Source organism: Vulpes vulpes, chromosome 9 (assembly GCF_048418805.1).
Source record: "Vulpes vulpes isolate BD-2025 chromosome 9, VulVul3, whole genome shotgun sequence".
In the NCBI taxonomy this organism is placed as follows: Eukaryota; Metazoa; Chordata; class Mammalia; order Carnivora; family Canidae; genus Vulpes; species Vulpes vulpes.
This window is the reverse complement of record NC_132788.1, coordinates 75528237-75555836: the sequence shown is the minus strand read 5'-3', so window position 1 is coordinate 75555836 and position 27600 is coordinate 75528237. Positions and strand designations below refer to the sequence as shown.

The following is a 27600-nucleotide window of genomic DNA, read 5'->3' as shown; positions in this document are numbered from 1 at the left end:
CTACCACCCATCCCCCTCTCTCCCAATAGTTTCTGAGCACTTGCCCTATAGTGGGGGGTGGGGGGGGGGTGGGGGAGGATGGTATCTGGTGGTGAGAGCCTCCATTCTCTCACCACTTTGCTGTGTGTTCCAAATGGAAGGCCAAATAAATGATGCATAGAACACACAGAATATACTCTGGACTGGAATTTGGAATGTCTGTGACTATCTTAGAACTTCTGCTAAGAAGTGTAGTTTCTGATTCCTGAGGAGGCTGCATTGCAAGAGAGTCTCACTTCTAGAGAGGTTCTATGGCCTGAACCTAAAGAATAGGATCATTGAATGTGAGGTGCTGGGTCACCGTAATGACGGTCTGAGAACCAAGTGAAAGGAACACATTTTGGTTAAGATTATATTCTTTTCTACTCCTTCAGATCATTAGATAGCTTTAGATAGAATTAATTTATAGAGCACCAATTCATTTCTCAGGCTACGCTGTAGTATTATATCATGGCAAGGGGGTATTATCCCAGTCCCTATTGTGATGTATTTATTTCCTTGATGTTTCTCTTCTGTACCCAATCCTACCCACTTCCTCCACAGACTTCCTTCTATACCCAAGGGTTTTGCAGTCTCCTGGATGAGACAATTTCCTTTGTTTTCTGAAGTCAACCCAGATTTTCCTCCCCTCCTCCATCTCCAACATCTACCTATCAGAGAAAAAAATGGACATGTGGAGTTAAATTTGATGAGTTTACCAACACCACACTACAAGGGAGGAAAGAAAAAAAAAAAGCTTCCCTTAAATTAGGATGTAGAACTTCCTCTGACAAATCATACAAGTTTTATGAATTAATTAAAAGCCATCCCCCAAAATGATATTCCCAAGGTCACTGCCTTGAGCTGCTGAATTCTGATCACATAGTCTTCACCATAATCTTGACTCCGGGACAGAATTCACTTTCCTGCTGCTTTTTTCAAGCAAGACAGGGACAAATATTAATAGGTCCTTTTAGAAAGGCAACTAATGAGTTCTAGATCCCCACAGAATCTTTGCTGCCAAGTGCCCACAAAGATAGAGAAGTGCTCACCACACATATTGTACTGAGGACATGATTAACAACTGGAAACCTTAAAGTATTTTCATGCTGCTCACTGACACAGTTCCTGCCCTCTCCCTGTCCCTTCCATATCCATAAAGGAGCTTGAGCCTTTAAAATTAACAACCACCAAAAAAACAAGAAAAAAAAAGAAAAAAGAAAAGAGAAAGTACGAAAGAAAAGAAAAAGGGTGTGTGTGGGAGGGGAGCGGTAAGGTAGAGGGATATACTTCAACAACAATTGTTAAGTTCCAAAGTAAAAACAAAAAATCAGCCTTTTAGGACCTTTAAGGGAGCAGAGGTAGCATTAAAAACAATGACAGGAAAACGCTCCAAAAGATGGGTGTTAAGGACCATCTTCATTTCGGTATCAAACTGGAGCAGAGCCAACTGTTTTTTGGAAAGAGCAATTTTTTGAAAAGAGCAGAGACAAACTTTTTTTGAAGTTTCCTTTTCTGAATGTTAAATTCTGGAATATTCTGGAGTACTTCGAGGACTCCACCCCAGTATAATATTATAAAATCTGACCAAGATTTTGCTAAGAAACGCCAGTAAGAGCTCACAAAGCCCCGTGACACCGTCTGTAGTCAGAATATTATAAGAGAAATTGTTCTTACCTCCGAACCATGATCTCGGCTCATTTAAAGGGACTGGAGAGAGCGTACAGGACAAAGGACACATGTATTAAGCACTTGTGATGTGTGTGTGTGTGTGTGTGTGTGTGTGTTTTCTCCAAATCAAAGCTGGTGGAAGTAGGGATCTGAAAACCCTGACGCCTTCCGCTGCCATATAATCGCAAGGAAATGACCTTACCGTTTGTTGCTTTGATTAGAAACAAAAGCCTTTCAACATGAGTCAGGAGAGCAATGGGGAAAAAAAAAAAAAACCCTAAAACTTCTGCTATTTCTTTTGGCTACCTAAGGTTTCTCTTCATTACATCTTTAAAACACACGATGAAATGTTTAATGTTTACTGTTCTACAAACTTCACTGATGATGCATGATGTGGGAAGGATCATTATTTTGTGATGTGTTAGGTGACTGAAGAACCCAAACTTTAATTTCAGCAGTTCAGTCTGTGTGTATTCTGCACAAGGCAGGAGACTGAATGCATATAAACAGAAAGATATTGAACTCAACTGTGTACCCACACCCATTTCATGCCACTAGCTTTTACACTCATAAAGAAAGTCAGAATTCCATGAGACAGCCTCAGTACTATCAATCAATAGCAGAGATGCCAGCCACAGACAAAAAATCTTGGCAGGATGACTGTGGTCTCAAAAACAGATCTATTTCATCATTTGCATTGTACAGAAGCATTACTATTGAAATTACTCAATGAATAGGGAATAACTGTAGTACATTATGCTCCAAGGTGGGGCAGAAAGAAAAATATACAGAATCCAGGAAAAATAATAAATCTATGGGTTATTTTTAGAATAGTTAAGTAGGAGCTTATGACATGGTACCATGCTTCTCCAATCTAAAAAAAAAAAAAAACCTTCTGAAATTTTGTGCAAGTGTGTGGTATGGTTAAGGATGTGAATTCTAGAGTCAAACCTAGGTTTCTGTGGTTGTTTGTCCTTGGGAGAGTTACTTGACCTTTCTGACAATCCGTTTACTCTTTAGTAAAATGGAAATAAAAATCCCTATCTTGTCAGGGGTGTTGGAGGAATTAAATGAGATGATTGCATACATAACATAAAGAATTTGCCGGATAGATGGGTACATAGGACATGTATTTAATGAGGAAGACTCTCCCCTTCCCTCTACCAAAAAAAATATCTTACCCTCAAATAGTGATGGAGTGGCTTTACCTTGAAGTCCTTTCAAAAACTGATTACTCTGAACCACAATGTGCAGTCTGGGAAGACACAATAGCTTGAAACAACCTCAAATAATGCCAAGTTTGGATGCTTATTTGGGTCACTTGATAAAATCAGTGGAAAAGGTGGCAAAGAATTCAATACAGACTTACTAATTACTGGTGGGCCTGTGACCTCACAATTGGATGGGCTGGATATTAGAATAAACTAGTTACCTATTCATCATCTTAAAAGGCCATGCAAGGGTACATGGGTGCCTCAGTTGGTTATGCATCCAACTCTTGATTTCAGCTCAGGTCATGATGTCAGGGTCATGGGATTGAGCCCAGTGTGGGACTCCCTGCTCAGCAGAGTGTCTGCTGGAGATTCTCTCTCCCTCTCCCTCTGTTCCTCTCCCTGCTCACCCAAGCTCTCTCTCTAAAATAAATAAATAAATCTTAAAAAAAATAAATAAAAGGTCATGCAGCAGGTGGTTATACTGGAAGACCATGCATATGCACCTCGAGGATGGATGGGAGAAGGAAAAAAGTCATGTAATCATTTTCCCAATGAAATGCCACATATGGAGATTGAAAAAAGTGCTGTAGCTCATATGTCTCAGGCACCAGTGAAGATGTGATTGGGATAGCTAAGAGGATGACTGAAAGATGGGCTTCTGTCTCAAGGTTAATACACAGATACAGAGAAAGAGGCTGAACAAACCACAGCACAAAGAGGGAGAGTGCCAGGCAACAAGCACTCAGATTTTCAATCTATAGAACAAATAAGCTGAAATACTAGGAGTAGATATTCCACTATGTAATCTTCATTCCTAAATTTGTATATATTTAAGTTGACCCCAAACATGTATTTTGAATCTTTTTACTAGGAAAATGGAGAATTACTTTATATTTTTGTGCAAACTTCTATTTATTTATGTATATATAAATAGAAAACCCTGTAAGTGGCAACTTTTCTCATTGGGTTGGAGAGTCTCTTGAGAAAATTAATGGGACATTTCCAACTGTATGGGAAGAAGTTTCTCCTGTTGAAGGACAATCAGAGTTTTGATAACCAGTTTCAGAATTGAGGCAACTGGATGAGCTAAAACCAGGAAGCCCGGCCAACTTGTAGGGTCAGGTAAATACAGGGGTGGGGCAAAGCCAGGTTATGGCCATGAGAGCACACAGGAGGCTTAAAACAAGGAGACTGTCATAGTGCCTGTTGGTTTTGCCTGTTCAGAGTCTGACTCACCTCTTCCTAATCACAGATCCCTGCTTTTCTGTGAGGGTACCATCACAGGGTACAAGATTAGGGTGAGAATAACCTCATGTGCTGCACCTCCCATCATGGGATGAACATATGATTCAGGAATAATGAAAAAAAAAAAAAAACCCTACCCCATACTCTTCAGTTACAAGGATCAGAGAACTGTATTTGGTTTTGTTCTGGAATTACAAGGCTGCTGCGATGAGTCTGGGGCTACCAGCGCACCACCTCATGCTGGGCAGAAGAGTGGGAGATAGACTCTGAAGACTGTCTGAATCACTATAACTCCCACTTGTGCTCAAGTTGGTTCTAATTTTTTTAAAAAGAATTCACTAGCAAACAAAACACATCCGTTTGTGGGAGAACGGATAGCAACAGTTAGATATCATCAGGTAGGTGACCAATGCTGCTCTACAACGGGGTTACTTATCAACCAGAATTGGGGAGCTTGGCAGGGAGGCTCTGGGTGCAAATCACAAAGCAGTCTAGGTGCCAGGGGTTACGTCTTAGGGAAAGGGATAGCTCCTGTAGTACTCAGGTATCAGATAGAAGGTCTATGATCAGTGAATCAGTTAGGAACTGGTCCTAGAAAACTGGCATTCCAAGTCCCAAACAGGTATAGCAGCAAAACTCATCCTACATCTAACTTGAAACAACAACTCTTTCAAATGGCTCCTTCCAGGCAGCCAGACACGGGGCAGGGATGAATCTGGATCTAGGGATGTAGACTTTAGGGAGTCCCAGTGGAAAATAATTTACTCTGGAATAAGTCCAAATGAAATATGAACATTTGTGAAATTATGCCTACAAAATGCAATCTGTGACTCCATCACATGACCAACAAACTGGTGAGCCTGGACAAGCATACCAATGACTCTGTGGGGACTTCCACCATTGCTGGAAGTGGGAAAAGAAAAATACGCCCATCAATTTAGGAAAAAATACATGGTCATGGTCGTGTAGTCTTGATTTTTAAGGGTATATACAGTCCTAGTAATCTCTGTGAAGAGCTTTGCATTTATCCCAAAAGGATCACAGAACATGATCACAGATATACCTAATGAATGCCAGATACACCAAAACATCCTATCATAGGCGATGGACTGATTTTCTATGACAGCTGAGCTGTCTCTGAACCATTTGTCATAAACCGAGAGGATGTCCTTGAAGGCTGGATCATTTCCTAAATTTAGTGAAATTTGCCCTAAACAGAGGTGTATTTCCTTCATTACTCCTCATCTTGCTCTCCTTCCACCTCTAGAACCAATTTTGTTCACTGAACACCACGAACGCGCAGGGGGAAGTCAAGGGAACGCGGGGGGATGTCAAGATGAAAACACTTGGGTCCAGGCTCTCAAGGGATTTACAGCTTAGACTTGTGTTTCGCAAGGAGAGTAGAGTGATCATCTTATTTTTCACCTCACTGCCAGCCCCGTGGTTGAGAAGTTATGCATCCCTGTCATACACATGCTGGCTTCTGTTCTTAATTTCTTATCAATTTGTACATCAGAGCTCTTTGAATACCTGGTTTTTCTTAGATTTGGATTCACTCCAATAACTTTTTGGGGTGTCTATTAGGTGCTAGGCCTCATAACAAGAAGCATGCAACCAGCGTTGTCCCCCACGATCCCATGCTCAGAAATGGCCCATACTTGATGTAATGCTCTGCTGTCTCGTAATTCTTAATACTTTTTGAATAGGGGCCCTCACAATTTCTTTTTGCACTGGGCCCTACAAATCATAGCCTGGTTCTAGAGCTGGTTCGCTGGATCCTGGGCTAGGTGGTGGGGGCGCAGTGGTGAAAAGGAGAGACATCCATGGGGCACAAGAAATAAAAAATATAAATATACATGAATAAATAAAGGTAGTTTCAGAGGAAGGAGAGACTCATGAAGAAAGCAGGAGGATGTGATAGAGAGCACTGGGTGGTGAGGGTGAGCTTCTGGGGAGGCCTGGAAGGGATGAAGAAGCCAGCCATGTGGCTCCTTTCTTGACTTGTTTGAGCCTATATTACACATGGCACAGGTAAGCTCTAACCTAATACCACGAATGAATAGAATTTCTGTTTTAAAAGGAAGAGCACCAAAAACAGAAAACAACTTCATAATTTATTCGAAGCTGGGATGGCATCACCGACCGATAAGGAACATCTGAAGTTTACATAAGGTCTCCTTTAGGATCACATGTTTTAGCAGTTGGAGGGGGGACAACGTGTCCAGGAAAAACAACCCCGATGGAAAAGTCTATTACTCATGTTCCCCTCCAGGAAGAAAAAGAGGGAAGTTTCTTGTTCTAGCCAGATTCTCTTGCTTTCTTAACCATAAATGAAAAAACAGAGGTGAAAAAGAGGTAGGGAGAAAGAGGTAGGTGAAAAAGAGGTATATATGTATTTTTAAGCCACCTGAGGGTTTCCCCCTGTCTGCTTCACAGGGCGGGTGCAGTGACTTCTGATTGGGTGTGACCATGAGGCACATGCAATTTTTCAGGTGATGGACATAAAGATGGTAAAATCTGATCTCATCCCCGCGTTTGGAAAAAAGGAACCAAAAAAGGCCTTTGAATTTCAGGAGTTATCCAAAATGCTCCAACATCCATTGAAAAGTGCACGTGTTCACTTTTGTCTAATGTCTAATTTTAAATACCACGTTCAATGAAATAATAGCCCACATTTACTGAGGGCTAACTGGTACCAGGAACTAGGACCCATGCTTGACACAGATTATCTTTTTTATTCCCCACAACGACCCTCTGAAGTGGATACTAGTTCATCTCCATCTTATAAATGAGAAACTGAGCCCTAGAAAATTTGGCACCAAGGGTCCCCCCAGTTGATTATAGAACAGGATTCGAACCTGGGGCTTATGTTCTTAAATATGGCCCTTCCGCTTGGTTGCTGCGGACAATGGGAAATGCATCCAGGGGTTAGTGTTCAGGCGCTGCTAGGTTTCCTTCCTGTATTTCTGCACAATCTGGTGTTTTGTTTTGTTTTCCCCTTTCCCACTCCCTTTGCATTTCTTTAAAAACAAACAAAATGAAACTTTTATGATGGAAAATTTCAAGCACTTACAAAAAGGGACAGACTGGTGTAATGAACCCGCATGCATCCCACATCCAGTTTCAACAGCTATGAGCACTCGGCTCATCTTGTTTCCTCACCCACTTTCTGTCCTTTTGTCCTTTTACTTTTAAGTAAATCTAAGCATTCAAATAATTTCATCTGTAAATATTTCAATATAAAAGATAAGGGCTCTTTTTAAAAGCATAACCCCAATTACCTAATATATATTTGTATATTGTATATCTATATATGTGTATATGTTTTATATATATTGTTATATGTATATATATATAACAATATTCCTTAATATCATCAGATTTCCAGTTAGTGCTCAAATTTCCAATTGTCTTGTTAATGTGGTTTTTTTTCAAGTTTGAATGTTGATGTGGAAAATGTCCACACTTTGCCATTTGTTGATTTTTCTCTTGTGTCTCTGTTAATCTCCTACTCACCTTACTCATTTTCTCTCTTCTTTCTCATTGCAATTTATTTATTGAAGAAATTGGATTGCTTATCTTGTACATTTCACCATCTAAGTTTTGCTGATTACACCTCTAATGGTGTGATTAAACATGGTCCTCTGTCCATTGTATTTCTCACAAATTGGTTGAATCTGAAAGCTTGATCAGAGTCCAGTTGGATCTTTTTTGGTTATCACCTGTGTTCTTTTATTATTAGGAGAGCCTTCTCTTTTGTGATGCTGGTTCAATAGCTAGATCATTTAATGGATTTAAGTGTTGCAATATGGTGACTTTCTAGTTCTATCATCCTTTATTTATTACCTAGACTATTTCTGTAATGAGACATTTCCTCTCATCTACTAACAGGTTACCCAGTGATATAAGTCATAATAGGAGACACAGAGCAAATGCTTGATTCTTTATTTACCAGTTTTTTTTTCTTCTATCCATCTTACTTTGAACTTAAGCGTTTTCTTTTCACCAATATATCTCCAGTTCTTTTCCCATTCTTTCCTCAAAAGTCTTATTTTGAGAACTTTTTTGGTTGGACAAGTCTTCTGTAAGTCCTGATCTTAAGTCCTGGACAGATATTATATCAGAAAGCTTTTTTCAGTAAGTAACAAACAAAAAGTGAAAATAACTTTCATAATATGAACCCACAGGGTGCCTGGGTGGCTCTTTTGGTTGAGCATCTGATTCTTGGTTTTGGCTCAAGTCATGATTGCAGGGTTATGAGATCAAGCCCCACCTACAGCTCTGAGAGCAGTGGGGAGTCTGCTTGACATTCTTTCTCTCCACCCCTCCCCTTGCTCATACTCTCTCTTTCTCTCTCAGATTAAATAAATAAATAAATTTTAAAAATTAATATGGATCCATTATGGCAATACCTAAAGATAGGACTGTTCCAAGGTTGGTGAGGTCTACATATTAGAAATGCCATCAAAGTCCCAGGTCCCGGGATGCCTGGGTGGTGACTCAGGGGTTGAGCATCTGCCTTTGGCTCAGGGCATGATCCCGGAGTGTGGGATCAAGTCCTGTGTCAGGCTCCCCGCGAGGAGCCTGCTTCTCTCTCTGCCTATGCTCTGCCTCTCTCTGTATGTCTCTCATGAATAAATAAATAAAACCTTTTTAAATAAAAGTCCCAGGTCCCTTCTATTTTTCCACTCAGCATGTTCTCCTCAAGCTAACATTCCTCCATGGTTGCAATATCACTGCCACTCCTCCAGGCATCACACATGCCTACTCCAAAAGGAGGACCATGTCTTTCTTCTATGTCTCTTTTTAAGAGTAAAGAGAGCTTTTCAAGAAATGCATCAGCAACCTGTCCCCCTTCCACCACCCATTGGCCAGAGTCATGGCTCTGGGTCATATGTTTATGCTAACCTGATCACTGGCCAGAGGAAAAGGTCATCATAGTTCCTTCTGGCCACATCTTCACAGCCAATCTGTAATAGAGTGAGTAAGAGCTATCCTAAACTATTGTTCCTCTCAGCCCTCACAGCAGCCTGAGACCCTGCCTTGGTGACCTCAGACCTTGAGCAGTTTCATAAACCTTACCCTGGGGCCACAGCAACATTATCATCTTATATATACTCTATGATATGAAAAGAAGTTGGGAAGCACTGGCTGAGGGACCAGCCAGGATATTCCCAAGTTTCATGGAGGGCGATATTGATTCCTGACCAAATCAGGCCTCTCAGGATAGAAGGAAAAAAAAAAGACTCTTGGAAGCAGGCTTGGAAAATGAATAGGAAACAAGAGAACCCAACAGTGGCAAACACAGCCAGTATCATGTCATGCCGCCATCTTGTCTGTGTCGTACCCCACTGCTACCTTGATGGTTCTGACTTTCAAACGTTCTGTCTTCCAGCTCACCACACCACTCCTCATTTTGAATGCAAGAGTGTGTAGGTATCTGGGAGTCAGAAAGAGGCCTTGGGTCTGTTCCCTCATTGAACCCCAGTGCAGACAGAGGAGGAGCTAGCCCTCTTGGCTGCCATGGTAGGAAGTCTACACTGGGACCTGCCTTTTTGCCTTTGCCAGGCAGACAGCTCCAGAAGGGAGATGGGGTGCTAGCAGATGCTGATGGTGAGAGCTGGATAGCTAAAATGTGACAAGAGGCCTCTTTGAAGGGCTTCCTGTGGCAATTCCAACTTACCCCTGAGTTCGGCTGACCCTGGTGTAACTCTATACACAAACAAATCTGTGGGTCAGGTGCTTCTTGGATAACCACCGGCATTAATGGGACCAGCAGTTTCCATCATCTACATAATCAGTTCTAGTGGCTCCCAGAATGGGACAAAAGACAGTTTCGTGGTTGCTTGTGGCTATGAAATCTCACTGAGACAATTCAACTATGACAAAATTATATTTAAGTTGATAAATATGGATTGAGAGCGCCCAATAAGCTTCTAGGCCTCGGGCATCTAAGATGAAAAAGAGAAAATAGATGGTGCATTGTTTTGCTCTCCTGCCCCAAGCTTTATCCCTTGTTACAAAATAAATAAATAAAAGCCTCAGTGAGCCTTTCCAGCTTCTCTAAATGAAGTATAGAACATTTACAGAAGAGACAAAACAAAATTGCTGAAATTCACTCAATAGTGAATGGGGAAACCATAGTATGACCTAAACAGTAGAGTAAATGTAAAAGGCAAGAACTATTCTGGCTATATTGAAATCTTGACATCGAAATATATTGAAATGCGTGACAGAGAGGCTGAATGATAATTTATCTTTATGATACTTGGATTTATGCAGTGCTCTACTTAAACTTATTTTAAGCATACAAGAAAATTCCATACTACTCTGAGATGATAAACATTTTATAAGAGACCAAAATTTGCTCTCAAGTCTGGCTCTGAAAACATGCAAACCACTTGATACTGTGATAAAACATAGAATATGTTTTTTCCCCCGATGTTCTCAGGCAAGAACAATTCCAGTGTTTTGAGCATTATGGCCTGTAAGAAAGTTATGAAAATCAGACAGCTCCACTAATAAATGAAATAAAATGAAAAAAAAAGATATAAGAAATAAATTTCTGGCTAAGAGAGCAGCATAAATCAAAAGTTATTGGCTAGGGTATGGAAAAGCAACACTCTTGTTCATTCAACAGTAGTATAAATAGGTACAACCTTTTTGGAAATCCAAATTCCTTCCAAACAAGGTGTTTTTATCTTACAGAAAATTTCCCACAAATGTACTGCATACAAAGATGTTCACTGTAGCACTGTCTTAGTGAATATTGTAAACAATCTAAATGCCCATTATAGGGGATTGATGGAAGTAATTACGGTACAATCATATCACTGAATATACAACAGTTACAAAAAATAATGAGAGGCCAGTATCTAAACATGTGTATAAATAAATACATTTCAAAATAAGATGTATATGATGATTTCACCTTTGTAAAAAATTTATATTAATGTAATATGCATGCCACTATACATTTTTTAAAAATCTGGTGAATATATACCACTGATAGGCATTTCGGGGTGCACCTGGGTGGCTCAGTCAGTTGAGTGTGTTTGTCTCTTGGTTTTGGCTCAGGTCATAATCTTGAGGTTGTGATCTCAGGGTCATGAGCTTAAGTCCCAGTTTGGGTTCTGTGCTCAGTGCAGAGTCTGCTTGATATTCTCCCCTGCCACTCTTCCCACTCTGCTCTTCCCCCTGCTTGCACTCTCTCTCTCTCTCTCTCAAATAAATAAATAAATACATACATACATAAATAAAATCTTAAATAAAAAAGCCATGCATTTCTGTAACAATTATACTGATGGACTTATGTTATAATGATAAAAAGCTCTATGGTATGCAAACGAGCACAAGTATTACTGTATTCAACAGTAATCACATCAATAATGATTAGTAATCATTATTAAATGGACATACAAGACAAACACTTGGGGGAATGGACTACATGCTGGGTGCAGTGACACAGGGTTAACTGGGACAGATCCCCAGTTCTGCAGGAACACTTTCACAATAGGCAGGATCAATTGTTCTAAGTAGGAAATTTTACAGAATTACAAAAAATTATATAAATCCTTGCTATAAAAAAAAATTTAAACTCAGAATTAAGAAAATAAAAGAAGTGGAAAACTCCCTTCATCCACTGACATTGCCCAGGGGTAAACATCATTAATGGTTTGGTGTATATATTTCCAGCCTGGTTCTCCCAAGCAAAGGAATACATACACATATTTCTTGCATAATATCTGTATCTGTTTATCACTCTACACACACACACACACACACACACACACACACTCATCCTGTATATTATTCTGTCTTGTGTGTTTGTTTTCACTCAAAATTATATCACTGACAATTTGGGGAAGCTGTCCTCTACTTCATTCTTCCTCTTGATCTCATGGAATGGCATGGTACAGAGGTATTACCATTTTATCATGCTTTCTCTTATTTATTCACGTATCTAATGGTTTGCTATTTCAACTAATAGTGCAATGAAAATCTTCTACATGTACCATTATGTAAGAATATTCTCAAAATGACTGCCTAAAGTGGAGATGTTCAGTCAGAGAGGTCACATATCTCACATTTTGGATACCACTAACCTTTCCTCCAAAAGATTATACCAATTTACCAGATCAATTATCATTTAATTCTCCTGCTTCAAAATATTCTTCTTCTTTTTTTTTTTTTAAGATTTTATTTATTTATTCATGACAGACACACACACACACACACACAGAGAGAGAGAGAGAGAGAGAGGCAGAGACACAGGTAGAGGGAGAAGCAGACTCTATGCAGGGAGCTTGACGTGGGACTCAATCCTGGGTCTCCAGGATCATGCCCTGGGCTGAAGGCAGACACTAAACCGCTGAGCCACCAGGGCTGCCCTGCTCCCTTATTCTTATTTTAGGTAAGCTCACCTAGATGAGAGAGGAAAAGAGGATCCCATTTCTAGGATGCTTGTCCTTGTCTTTTCTGCCTATTTTAGTAGTCAGGGCCTTTTCCATAAACTATAATTTATTAAGTTCTCATCACAATGGGGTGAGGTACTGGAGTGAGTAGTCCCAGGGCATTCTCCCACTTAAACCTGTCAACAATACTATGAGATATTATGTCCCCATTTTATAGATGACAAGACTCATCATGCTATGGGCTGCACTGCCTTTTAGCCACAGGATCAGGGCTCACATCCATCTGACTCCAACGTCCCCAGCTCCCAAAGGATATGTATAAATCACTCAAAGGAAATAGATAAAGCCTTTCATCTCATTACAAGGTCTATTAAAATGGACAGATGTCATTAAATATCTCTAAATAATGAATGAAGCAGCTTTGGTTTAGGAAGGCATGACACTGTTGTTGCCCACTTCGTCTGTGTTTTTCTTCAGACGTTCCTCAAGCTTGCAATGACTCACCTGGTCTTGCACAGGATGAGTGGTTGCTGGGGAAGGAGAGCGGGCAAGTACCACATTGTGAGTGACTCGCTCTACTGCTCCCTACTTAAATACTCAATGCCCCCATGTGGCAGCCATAGCATGGACCCATTTCACAGGCAGGGGAGCTGAGCTGAGCTGGGACATGACACGGGAGCTTCGGCACATAACCATCTCTCTGGTTCTCTAGTTTCTTCTCTTTAAACCAATGGAAACAAATGAAGTTGTTCACTAATTTTCATTCACTGAACTTCATCAAAATTGATAGCAACTTCCCATACCTTAAACTCAAACTTGATAGCAACTTCCTAAAAAATACAATCTATGATGGAACTTCACCATATTATTGGTACTGAGCAGTTATTCCAGGGTCATAACATAACTTTAATCGTGATGTTGAAGAGAGGAGGGAAAAAAGTAAAAGTTATGTTTGATAAATACATTGGTTCATGGTTCTCCTTTCTGGAAAAACTTTAGATATAGTCATATATTTATATATACATACATATATATACACATATGTATATATACATTTATTTGTATATTTGTACTCACACACATACATTTATATATATAAATTATTCATATCCTTAAACATGACCTAGTTAGCTCCAAGAAAATATACAGAAAAAAAAAAGTCAGGAGGAAAAAGAAAAGGACAGAAAGACCATAATTAAATTTTACTTACTTAAAACACACAATATATAGCATAAAGGTGCGGCAAATTTTTGCCATATCTGTCACCTAATGTAGCGTAGGAGCCTTAAAAAATTTTTTTTAACTGATCCAGTTTGGTTGTGAATACAGGGCACTGTTTAGACTCTGGTAAGGTCTCAAAAAAAAATTTTTTTTTTAAACTCAGAGTTGGCTTCTGAAGTTTATTAAAGGAAAAACACATTCACTAAAAAAATACCATTTCCAAAAGGTATTTGAGAGCAAAATCTTATGAGCTTGGCTAGAACTATATCTGGCATCAAGACCTAGAAATATTAATATATAAAAATCTTAAGGAAGAAAGAACTGCAATAAATTTAAATATGAGTTGAGAGTTAAGATTCTTTATATCCTGACTGAATTGTTCCAAATTTAACCAATAATTTCATTTAAAAACTGATATTAGATTATTTATTAAAAGTACATGTACTCTGTGTTCAGGAATTATTTGGGAAATTCCTAGTATTACTTTTTGTGCTGGGGATTATGATTCTGTCATTATTTAAGGTTGATAATTAGACACAATAACCAGCTCTTATAACTCAAAGGGTCAAATTCTCTTTATATTGTCTGTGCTTGCAGAATTTTAAAAAGCCTAGACATAGCCAAAGACCTAGGGAAAGCAAGCTTTTAATTAAACACTAATGAAGACCAGGGGGAAAAAAAAAAAGGTTGTTTTTTTTTTTTTTCTTTTCTTTTCTCCCAAGAATCCAGGGAAATCCAAAGGGTCCCTCTATCCTTAACTCCAGTGGATGGGAATGACAGGAGACAGGGTCAGAATGATAAGCAATGTCCATAGAATGCCAAAAAAGAAAAAAAAAAAAAAAGAAAAGAAAGAAAAAGGAAAGCAAAATGTCAGAAGTGTCTGTCAGCACTGGTCAGGCAAAACAGGGCACCTTCCAGAACCTAACCACAGGGCTGGGCACAGGAAACAGTGATCACTTGACAGTCAGAGCTGACGAGAAACTGCAGAAGCTGCCAAGCTCCCCACCCTGGGCTGGGCGCAGATGGGGACTTGAAGCCGGCTGTGCATAAGACCTAGGGTCCTGGGGTGAGCCCGTTTTCAGGGGCCCTGCAGGAAATAACCTACTCTGCTATCCAGAAACTGCTTTTCAAGACATCAGAGAACCCAAACAAGTACTTAGGTTGGCTTGGGGCTATTTTCAATAACAAAAAACAAACAAACAAAAACACCAATAAATATACACATACAAAGACATTTCAGCCTGCATGGCTTTTTCCCCTGTATGAAATTTCCAGAACTTTACAGACCTCGAACTTCCCCTTTGGACAGAGTTCCCCTAATGCTACGTTTTCCTCCAGACTCTTAGTGTCCCCCTACACCACATGCCACCACCATCCTGCCCAGGTCCCCACCGCGTCTCACAGGACATCAGAAAACAGTGCCCTAATTGTCTTCCCCTTCCTTAGCTGTACCCGGCAGGTTGGCTAGAGTGAGCTTCTTAAAATGTAAAGCAGATTCCTTCATTCACTTAGTCAATAAGTATTTCCAAAGGATATCTTAGGTTCCAGGCACTGAAGCTACTACAGTGGACAAAGCCAAGGCCCTGCACGTCTTCCACTAACATTCTGCTTGGGCAGACACCGAGGAGAATCTGAACAAAGTTCTAACGTCAAGTGGCAATGGGGTTAGGAAGAAAAATAATGCAGGATGCGGGAAGGGTCAGGGGTGGCCTGGAGGGTTGGGTGACATCTGAAGAAAGACCTGCAGGTAGTGGAGGGGGAGGTGGAGGACACGTGTGGACTTCTGGGTGATGGGGTTCCTGGCAGAGAACACCCCAATGGTAAAAGGTCTGAGGTTGGAATGCACTTGGGTAGGTTTAGGAGAGAGAGGGGAGGCCAGTGTCACTGGAGAAGAGTTAGGGGATGGGTGTGAGGAGTTACCACCAGAGGCTGAGTGTGTGTTTGCTGGCAGTGGGGGTGAAGACAACCCAGAGAAAGGAGGTGCTGATCACCCGGGGCCTTGTGGGTATGGTGAGGCTGGCTTTTTCTGAGTTGGGACATCACCTGAGGATTCAAATATGAGAATGGAAAACGAACAAACAAAAACAAGTAAGAGAATGGCATGATCTGAATTACTTCCGGAGCCTGGATTGAGAATATATATCATTTAGTCTCAACTAGTTCACTGATTCCTGCTATGTCTATGGGATTTGGTAGAGGGAGTGGTGAAGACTGGGGAAGTCCTAAGGCATCAGGTGGGTAAACAGAGCAAAGGAAGGGGCTGAACTTTTCTTTTGTTTTTTCGTTTTTTTTGGCTGAACGGTTTGTAAACTAAGCCTCTTGCATGTGATGGCTGAGTGCATGGGATTTGTCTTTAGACAGAACTGAGCTCCAACCTTTGCTCTTGGACAAGTTGCTCAGTAGCTCTACATATTTCCCACATTAGCCAAGGGGTTCGATAATACCTGTTACATGGCACTGTTAGGAGAACTGAATGAAATGGTGACTATAAAGTGCTTAGCACTATATACGACATATAGAAAATGTAGAAAAAAAAACCATAGTTAACACTTTTTAAAGGCCTACCATGAGCCAGGCACCCTACTGAAATCTTTATTTATCTGTGTTGCTCCCTCAACAACCCTGGAAGATTGGTCCTATTATCATCTTCATCTCCTACACAAGAAAATGAGGCACAGAGAGGTCGCGTAATTTGCTCATGTCACATGGCTAGGAAAGGACCCTGTTTGGAGTTCTATCCTGGTCACACTTTGTACTCATAACTCCTAGCATGATTACTTTAGGCTTAGGATCAAGTTTGAGCAAGGGGTTCAAATTTTTGCAACCAAAAAGCTACTATTTCTCAACCCATGTTATTTTTAACCTTCGCACCATACCATGCAAATGTAAGTAGTATTTTATGTTTTGCATTGGTAAAGAAACAGGCCCAGAGCAATTAAGCAACTTGGCTCAAGGTCACACAGCTGGTAAGTCATGAAGCCTTGATTTTAAACCAGGTCCAGCTGACTACAGCTCATTCTATTTCCCTATTTTATCAAGGCCCTTTTCTCTCTCAAGATAATAAGCATCTAATCACATTTTAATGAGACAAACTTATTTCTGTAAAAATATTTGCTGGCGACATTACCCAAGGGTAGCATGACGCTTATAATAACTGGATCTCCTTAGCAGTTGCAAATCTCAGGGTCATATGAGAAGAGAGCTCATCCAGATGAGAGAGACAGCAGTCAGTGGGGTCCCATAGCCTTCATGCATGAGAGTCTAGGGTTCAGAGTTGAGACGAAGAAAGTTTAATAGCTTCGGTTGCAAAGAAAGAAAGAAACCAACCAAATAGTTCTGAGCATCTTTGCTGTCATGCCAGAATCAGAAGATGTCAGAATCCCAGGATAAAAAGCTGTGCCACGCAAGCACGTGGGCAGTGTCTCTCTGCGGTGCTCAGTGGGTCCCTGTCCTGCTCGCTACAGTATCCTATAGTTCTTAATCTCTGGTGGAGAAGAGAAAGGAGGAGCCAAGGATTCTGCAGACTGTAGGGGTTTCAATGGTTACTCACACACATAAGACATTGAGAAGATGGCACATATAAAGATAACCATTTGCCAGGCACTAGTCCCTCCATCCATCCAACCATCCATCCATCCACACTTATATCTAACACGGTTTACTGAAAGTATCAATACATTGAATTTCTAGAACAATCCCGGGAAAGAAACACTTTAAATTAGATACTATAATTATATTTTATAGCAGAAGAAAAATTTAGTCTCAGAGAACTCACATACTAACAAAAGGTGAGTGAGGATTTGCACTCAGGCAAACTGAGTGTATAGACTTCATTTTTAAGGGTCAGCCTATGTTTCCACTCAATGTTGGCTGAGTGAATGAATAAGTGAATAAACTGATAAGATTCTATCTCCACATGTTGTTTACCTTTTAATAAATAAAGCAGCAAGTCAGTGGCAGGAGGCTGAGCACTGGAGTCAGCCAGAGCACTATTCAAATTCCAGCACTGTGACTTATTAGTTAATAAGTATATAAAACCAATAAAGTGAGGTTCAAGATATCATCTCGTAGAGCTGTTACAAGGACAAAGATAAGGCACGACATCTCATAAAGCTAAAGATTTTCTGTATATACCCTGGAGAAGTTCTTGCTCATAAGCACAAGGAGACAAACACAAAAACAATCACTGTAGTATTTTGAGACACTGAAAAATTGGAAACGGTCTAAGTGTCCACCAACAAAATATTGGTTATATTCATGCAATGGAATATAGGGATTAAAATGAATTTAGAGACAAATCCCAAAAGCTTGTTGAGAGATTAATAAGGTAGCAGAATGATATATCCTTATACACATTTGACAAACACAGTGGTAATATATATTGTTTATATATATATATGGAACACATACAAACATATGTGGCAATATTATAAAAACATGCCCAGGAATGAGAAACATGAACTTCGTGATAGGACTTTAGGGAGAAAGGAAAAGTACCGGTTTCAATCGATTTTACAATTGTAAAATCCGATTTTACAATTATATTATATTTCAAAAAAGTAAACATGGCAAAATATTAAGATGTCTTAAAAATGGGAGGTAGGTGCATGGACTTTTACTCATATTATCTTTTATATTTTTGTATATTGAAAAAAAAACTCTAAGGGTTTTGTGTTTTAAGATAACACATGTCAAATGCCAAAGACAAGGCCTGGCACACAGCAGCTGCTAAATAATTAGTAGCTATTAATCAAGTCAAGGCAATGAGATTATATAAAAGCACTAGTTAAAGAAAAATAGTGATTTAAGCAACAAGCTTTGCCCAAACACAAAATTCAAGAGACTAAAGATGATTAGGACATGAGGGGAAAATGGCACAATATAATTTATCACATTTGTCAGCCTCTTTCATGCTAAGTTTATTTCAAGGATGCCAGGATTTATATTTGTTATATATGAACACTTCTAGGCACACATACATGTAATTAATTACATGGCAACTTTAATTTTTTTCATGAGAGTTTAATTTCTGCTTCCTTTCCATGCTTTACATCATATTGTCTTGTCTACAAAACTTAGAGCTACCTATCTTATTTTTCCACTCGAATCAGTCACACTTTTCTACAACCACCAAGCTGGACAACACAAATTTCATGTTTATGATAAACAGTACACGATAAACAGAAGTTATTTTGCGCCGCAGCTCTACCAAGACAAGATGGTATAAGGAGAAACAAACACCCATTGGAAAAAGCAGGAGAGTCTATTCTTAACTTGGTGTTTTTCAAGCTGTGCAACAAAGAGTCTGCAATTGTTTTCAAATATAACTGAGACCGATCTTGTTGATTTTAAATAACACAGTCTTTTAGAAATGTATTTATGTGAAGTGATGGGCTAGAGCATTAAGGCAGTTTTCCTTCTGAGTTTTGGGTATCTTAGCATGTCAGTTCCTTGCCATAAAACCCTAGTCTTTGGCTACCAGAAAAGATGGAAGACAAATTTTCTCTGTGATAAGGAGACTCGTATTTCCCCTATTGGCCAAGTTCTCTCTCCTTTCTGTGTGTATTACTGCTATTAACTGACTCCATGGCCACCCGATCCCTTCACTAAGGTAGGATCCAATCCGGAGACAGTCAGGCCATGTTCTAAAATAAAGCCAGATTCTACATCCTTCACGTCAATGCAATCCCTACTCCCCGCTTCCTTCCCGTGGGCCCTTCCTCAGTTCAGGCTTTGATCCCAGCACCTGTTGGGCAGGCATTTGTAGAAGATGCTGTGATGTGCTGCCCAGACTTAGTCCCTCAGTTGTTGGAGGCATTCTGAACTGACAGCCCACAGCCCCTCTGGGCATCGCCCTCCCTTAAAGAGCTGCCTACGTCAAGGTCACTCCACATTCTTTCTCAAGGGCACCCCACGTCCAACGATGGGTTGATGTAAGTTGGCCGGGAGAACAGCCCTCTTATTCCCGATGGGGACAACTCTCAGTTCCAGAACTACCCAGGAGGGCAGCTGAAGCCATTTCTCCTCTGCTCATCCTGCTTTTTTCTATTCCCTTCTAGAAAGGGATGTTGCCACTGTAGTTGTCCATGGAAGAGAAGGACCTGTGCACGAGGACATCTCCAGGTCCTGCAGGTCCTCTTCACTCACCCCCTGTGGTTGGGGAACCACAGGCCTCCTGGATGCTCAGTCATTCCCCAGGCCACCCAGCATGCGCTGAGCACCATCTATGTCCTAGGCAGAGACACTCTGTCAGCAGCCTGCAGTCCAGTGCGAGGTGGGTGCCCACACAAGCGAGGAGACACAGGTGAAAAGGCAGGGAGGGTCGTGTGCCTGGGAGGGAAGGGCGGTTTCCCAGGCGTGGATCCAGCTGGGGGGATCTCAAGCCGAGGAAACAGCAGGAGCAAAGGCAGAGGGTGACGGGAAGCCCCTCGAGGCTGCAGAACAACCAGCCATTACAATGGACTCCCACATCCACCTCTCGATCTAGCTGATATAACTAACGTCTCCTGGAGGTCACTTCAAGCAAAACTCACCCCCCACCTACGTTTCCCTCCACCACCACCCCCTTCAAAAAAAGGAGTCACTCCCAGGGTGCTCTCTAGTAAACATCCTGCTTGTAAATTTGTTTCAGGAATCAAATCTGCATCAGCATTCATGCGGTACCATGATAAGATCCCTTTTCCTAGTCCCTGTGGTCGAGTGGGTTACGGGATCAACTCCGATCAACGACCTGCGAGAAGTCACATGAGCCACGTAGAGGCCGAGCACCTAATTGCCAGTGCAAAGCCTTTAAAGGGCTCTTCACTCTCCATCCTGGTAACTGGCAACATGCAGGAACATTCTGTGAGCCTCCGTGACAGTGATGAGCAGAGCTTACAGACAACCAGTGACTGGGCAGGTAGCGTGAACCAAAAACAAACCTTTGCTTCTTCAAGCTATCAGGATGCTGGGGCTGTTTGCTGCCAGAGTGAAACCTATCCTCTCCTGCCTAACATACCTGGATCGTTGCCACAGCCTCCCAGCTGCCTTTCCCGCCTCTACCCTGCCACCCTCTCCCAAATCTGTCTAAAGGTCTAAAACAACCTCTCCCCTACCCCCAAAGATCTGAGGAAAAACATCAAAATCCTAAAGTAAAAGATTGCTCAAATTCAGATGCTATTCTCAATCAAAATCTCTGTCTCTGACTCCAGCTCTCTTTTTCTCTTTCTCTCACCCTACCCTCTCTCCCCATCGGCCTTAAAACTTAGGATTCCCCCAAAGCCACGTTTTCCTAGGCCCAAAATGCCCTTCTGCCTTTCTCTCCAAGTTCTAGCTGTCCCTCGAACTTCAGCTTGAGAATGACCTCCTCCAGGAAGCCCCCTTGACTCCCTTCTCCTCTCTTTTTGCTTTAGTCCAGTCTGATTTAGATTCCCTCCACTGTGCACGTAGCATTTCATTTCCTTAACTGTCTCCCGTCTTTGACAATAGATTCCTCGAGGGCAGAAAAAAATGCCTATTTTGACTTTGTGTTGCTGATACCTTGGCACAGTAGCAGGGCCGGGCCGAGCACTTTGATCATTATTTAAGGTACAAATAAACGAACCACAGAATGAATCAATCTGTAACCTCAATCATGTTCTACCATAAAGGACCTGGTAAAAGTAAACTGAACACTCGTCTTGAATATTTGTTCACTAATTTCCTGGTGACTAGGTATTTGATGAGAAAATTCTTTCATATTCCTTCAAGTTCTATTTTTTTCTATGATTGAATTTTGGACTTTTCCTCCTCTAGCATTCTCTATCCAATGTGTTGCTTTATTCCTAGTATGGGAACTGGCAAATGTTATCTGTAAAGGACCTATCAGTAAATATTTTCATCTTTGTGGCCGATACAGTCTTTGTATCAACTACCTGGCTGTAAGTAGTTAAGTCCTAACGACTCAGTTCTGCTGCTGCAGTGCAAAAGCAGCCACGACATCATGTAAATGAATGAGCAGGGCTGTGTGCCAATAAAACTTTATTTACAGGGGATCCCTGGGTGGCTCAGCGGTTTAGCACCTGCCTTTGGCCCAGGGCCTGATCCTGGAGACCTGGGATCAAGTCCTGCGTCGGGCTCCCTGCATGGGGCCTGCTTCTCCCTCTGCCTGTGTCTCTGCCTCTCTCTCTCTCTCTATGTCTCTCATGAATAAATAAAATCTTTAAAAAAAAACTTTATTTACCAAAACTGGAAGCTCTGTGTCAATAAAACATTACTTACGATGATGAGAGGAGGGACAGTTTTCTCCTGCGGGTCACAGTTTGCAAGCCCCTCTTCTAGTCTGTGTAATTCAGAGAGTGAAGGCTGGGGATAGGCAAAATACACATGGTTTGAGATGCACACTGGCCACTGAATGCTCAATGGGGAACTTGCCTTTTGGGGAGGTCGGTCTTGCCCAGCCAATGCGGTGGGATGCAAAGTTCATGTGTTACCAGTTTATGGATTATCAGAGTCTTGGATTTAGAGAAATTATTTCCTTTGAGACCCTACTGGGTCTGTGATCCCCTAGATTTTTTTGTTTGGCTTAAACAAAATACGGGCCTACTGTGTGAATACGAGGGCAAATACACAAGGCTCACCCTACTCCCACTGTGGGAAGCCACAGTCTCTCTTACTTAACATCCTTGACTGCAAAGATGGGAATTTAGTTTCCAGAGAACTAGTATCACTTAGAAAAACAATGGTAATACCCCCAGGTACCCTTAATCAAGGACCTTCTATGGGTCTGGTGGTAAGGGCTATGCATACCCAAGAGCTAACATGTATTGAACAATTTGCATGTACCAGGCAGGGTGTTCAGTATTGAAGATTTTATCTCATGAATTTTTCATCCTGCCCATAATGCAGGTACTACAGTTCTCCTCTTTTATCCAGGAGGCCCAAAGAGTGAAAGCAATTTGGTCAAGGTCAAATTTGCTGAACTTGGAGCCTACAGCCTCTGCCTGTTTTGCACTGTGTGCTACCCCTCAGTGCCAACTGCTTGCCTCAGGGGAGCTGACCCAGCCTCTTAAGGTCACTTAAGTATCTCAAATTCTGTCCAAGTTAACCTCCTGGGGGAGGCAATGACTCTATTCAGGGTTTGCAAGAAATTCTACCTTTGAGGTGTTGGAGATGAGGGGAAAACTTAAACCCAAGTAACAAACTGAGGGCTTTGTTAGAACATGTCACACTGAATAAGAAGCAAAGAGTGTTGATTTTTTTCAACCACATTCTCCCATCATTTTCCACCTCAGTTGTTTGTTAAACCTAATTAATTGCTATAACAGAACCCATCCAGGCAAAATATCAGCAGGATAGATAAATGGCTGATGAATCAGCTTTTAATATTTAATCCCAAATTGAAGATAAATGTCCCAGCCTACTACTTCAACCAAATTCAAACTTTTACTTATGAAGTAAGTCTTTGTTCAAAGCAGCCCAGTATAGCTTTGGCCTGCTCTTTATTTAGTCGTGTTATTACAGAACTGCCTTATAGCTAGTACCTTAATTATTCATGGTTTTTGGCAAATTAAGCCTCGTGGCTCTCCAGTATCTAGACATAGAGGAAGTGTCCAATTCCAGAGAAATTATGCCTTCTCAGCTGTGCCAGCCAGGCAATAATGTTGTTGCCAAATTCTGCATGAATAGGTGGGAGATCTTATTTCACTTACAGTATATGAATAAACAAAACATCCCCCCAGGGACTGCCAGGTATTTCATGTAACTAATATCTCCAGCACCACCCTTATATTTCTCTCTGGAGTGACTGAACCCTGGATTTCCTTACAAACAAAACTATTTAGACTACAAGCAAGAAACATGACACCTTTTTATTATCAAGACGATAAAAAATCGGGTTCAATAAATCTGTAACCCTATGGTGTTTCCTGTTCATATGCCAGTAAACTGGGCAGTACCACTGAACATTCCCCTTCATGATTTAGAATTTGCAATTACTGGATCGCAATAAGGGTATTCTAATGATGAGCCCCGCACCCTGTTAACTCGAATTACTGCGGCAAAATACTTGGAAATGTGTTTGTCATTAATCTTTGTACTTACCTTGAAAAAGAACTATTTTTTAGGGAGCTCTAGCTTTGAGATTCTAATAAGGCAGGTGCAGTGGACATTATGGATCTCACCCCAACTGAGCTCTGACCCTCCCCCACTGTTTGGCAGCTATGTAGTCTGCCTGGGACGAACCTCACTCCCAGCTACCAGCTACTGGAATGGGTCTGCTCCCCCACTGGCCTTAGCCCATCAATGTAATTAGTGTTTCTCAATAGTTATATTCATTATCATCGTCTTAAGGAGCCTTGTAGATAGTTTTTTGTTTGTTAGTCACCCCCTCCCCCTACAAATTCTAATGCCAAAAGTATACTGTGTATCTGTTATGTATGCATATCTGTGCTTTACACACAAAAAGAGGAAGATTTTCTGTGCCCCCTTCCCACTCCTAAGAAATAATTTTTGCCTCTTGGTGGTCCTATCACTCCCATTGAAAATGCCTGAATCATAATCCCATTCCCTGTGCCATACAGTGCATGGTACTGAGGGTGGGCAGACCCTAAATTAACCTATCAGAGTGCAAACTCGGAATTTTTTTTTTTAATAGCCTTTAGAGATGAGAAATTTTCTTTCTTTCTGGATGGGTTGATAGGTGGATCTAAGCTCTGGAACCACTGCAACTCTCTGCTATCATCAGGAAAGAAACCAGTAAAGAAATAGCCAACACATGAACAAGAGAAGGCTAAAAGAATAATGAGCAACAGGCATTGGGCCATGATCAAACCATACCTGCAGTTCATTCAACTGCTCGACTTTCTGGTTTGTCAAAAGTCCCTTCTTTTTATTTTGTAGATTAGAGTTGGGTTTTCCATTATTATAAATTCCAAATGACAGAGCAGATAACATTTATTGAACGCTTCTTAAACTCTAGGCACTGAACTAAATATCTTATGTGTCAAGTAATTCTTTTATCAACCTCTGTGTTTAGTACTATTATATTTCCCATTTTATGAATGATTAAACTGAAGCAGGGTAAGATTAAGTAACTTAATCAAACATAGGCAGAGGTTGGATTTATTCCTATGTCTCTCTAACTTGGAGCCTAAGGTATCAACCACTTTATTTTCCTGCCTTACAGTTCTAAACAATTTAAGTCACTGCCTTCTTGCTCAACATTTAAAAGGCATTAGTGAAAATGGTGTTTCTTTGCTAGCAATTAACTTGCGTTTGTGCAATGAAAAAATCTATGATTCTCCTAAGCCTTAAAATATTTTAAGAATTCTTACTTCTCACAAAGCATAGGAAACTTTAAACTTGGAGATCATTTCCTACTTGACCATACTCATAAAAATGGCCATCATGATTTTAGATGTCCTTTCTTATTATCCTGAGTGGGTATTGGCTCAGTCACCATCCATTTTACAGAAGAGAAAACTTACAGTTTGGCAGGACAGTCCTTCAAGTGGCTGTTCTGCTTAAAAATAATTATTGATACAACTTATAAAAGTTTCTTCAACATTAAAAAGCAAAAACAAAACTCTATGGGGGTCACATGTCCTACAGACCAATGCAACAATGATTGTCCCAAAGACAGAAAGGCAGAGAGGCACACACTTCTGGCTTCAAGAAGCCAGGTGATCTGTCTACAGTGGCCAGATGGGCTCTATCCACAGCTCTGTAATACTCTCAAACCCCCACATGCCACCCGGCGTCTCAGTCTGGCCTTTGCATTCTCACAAAATACAAGACGACAGGGACATGTTTTCTAAAGCAAGAGTCATGAAAGCATGAATCAAATGTTGCTCACATTATAATGAGGATGATACAGATGTCAGCGATGTCAAGGGAATGCTGATTTTTTACATCGTCCCAGTTTAACCTGAGGGGCTATTCTTTTAATTTTGCTTTATGGATGGAAGGCTACAGCTTGTCAGAACCAGAGGCTTGATGGCACATAGGACTCATTACAATGAGATGCAAATTCTAGCCAGAGTGGGCCTGGGGTCAGAGGAAGGGGGACTCTAGGATCTGCAACAAAGCTACTTCCACATCGGGAAGAAAACAGGATGATGTTTTTGTGATGATAGTAAACACCAGGCATAATCTTCCTAAATACAGCGTAGATTAAAAAAAAAAAAAAACCTCAAAGATATTAACAACTCAAGCAGAGGACTTTTAAATCCACAAATGACTGTCCAAAAAAATAAAAATAAAAAATCCAGAGAAGCAGCAGTCCCAGAGAAGATGAATGGTCTCCTAGTTGAACAAAGTTGCTGCATTTTTTGCCTGCAGGATGGGACCCAGCAGAGAAATAAAGAGGCTGTGTTGTGCGAGGGGAGTAAACCCCAACGTAAGCATTCCAACCATCTGCCAGGCCAGCCCTCCCTACCCTAGCCATCACCCTTCTGCGAAGTGTTCACAATTTGCTGTCCTTCCTCCGCAAGCCAGTAGACACAGAATCAGCTTTTCCTGGCTCTGCCTTGCAATTTGGGGCTGCCTGATGGAAAACTGAAATAAAATCAAAGGAAAGAATGCAAACCCAGCAAGGCCCCTCTGATGGTAAACTGGCGTGAAATCGCCGGTCCCCGAAATGCTCACCCCCCATCCACCCCAATAAAATGGAAAGGAAGGAATCATCTGAATGTCAAAGTGTGGCTTCCTGCAGCCAGACCCTGCTGCTGCTGCTGCTGCAAAGCTGCAAAGCTGCAAAGCTGCAAAGCTGCCGCTCTCTCCGAGCCAAGTGCCAGGCAGTGGACACCATCACTGTGTAACATGTCTCTGCAAGTGCAGGTCCTAGCTCGCAAGTGCCCCCGCGCCCAGTGGGCAAAATCCACAAGCTCTGTCAGGCAACAGTTACCCACACACGCTGAACCCACACATTTGACCCCAGAGTCAAGCAGCCCTCTAGGAGTCGAAAAGAGCGAGGCAAGGGCGGAGGGGGAGAGGGAGGATAAAATCCTACAGGTGGAACGGGCTTCCCAAGAGCGCCTGGCATCGCGCGGCGCCCGGCTCACCTGGTACACGTCCCGCAGCCCGCACCACGTCCGCAGCACCTGGTGGCACGCCCGCAGCCTCTCCGTGTACCATCTCCGCAGCGTGGACACGGTCAGGTTCCACACGAAGCGGCTGCCGCTGAACAGCAGGTCCTCCACTCCGCACATGAACACCGAAGCCATGCCGCCTGCTTCCCCGGGACCCCGGGGTGGGGTGGGGTGGGGTGGGGGGCGCGCCCCGGCTCCCGCAGCTGCAGCCCAGCAAGCCCCGCCGCGGCGGCGCGAGGGGGTCAAGCCTTCCCCGAACTCGGCTTTCACCGGGCGCCCCGGCCGGCCTCCCGCCGCATGCTCGGGATTGGGCGCCCGCCAGCCCACGGCCGCGGCTGGCACACGCGAGCCCAGTGCCCGCCCCGGCCGCCCCGCGCGCTGGCAGCGCCGAGCGAGCTGCGCTAAGCTCCGCCAGGCGAGCCCTCTGCGCTCCCGGGGCGCGGGCAGCCCAGGCCGGCGGGGACTCCCCCCCGCGCGCCCCGAGCGCGCAGGGCAGGGGCGGGAGCGGAGCGGCTCGGGGCAGGCAAAGACCAGGGCTGCATTTCAGCCTCCCGCTTGCACGTACGTTCTGCGCGCACACACACACACACACACACACACACACACACACGCAGCAGCCGGAGCCTCCTAAACCGCCTTGGGGAGCATCTCACTGCACACTACAGGGTCTTTGCTCTGTGCACACTGATGAATACCTCCGGGCAGCCACAGAGGCAGGAGGGGAAAAGAAAAAAAAAAAACCTCCAAAGCATCCCTCTGGACCCCACTTCC

The 27600-nt window shown here is 42.1% G+C and overlaps 1 protein-coding gene across 5 annotated transcripts in view; it reads right to left on the bottom strand.

The window, feature by feature from the left end:
* The window catches only part of FRMD4B (FERM domain containing 4B), a 320836-nt gene that overhangs the window by 145717 nt on the left and 147519 nt on the right, over positions 1-27600 (bottom strand). The window contains exon 1 of one of the 5 annotated variants that reach the window (XM_025984930.2): positions 26803-27275. The exons of 3 other annotated variants lie outside the window; for them this stretch is intronic. In XM_025984930.2, coding sequence (XP_025840715.1) covers positions 26803-26964 — 162 coding nt within the window. In that variant the 5' untranslated portion in view covers positions 26965-27275. Of the gene's footprint in view, positions 1-1695; positions 1883-26802; positions 27276-27600 lie in introns of those variants that run through there. One more of the 5 variants, XM_072720482.1, reaches the window with a different exon arrangement.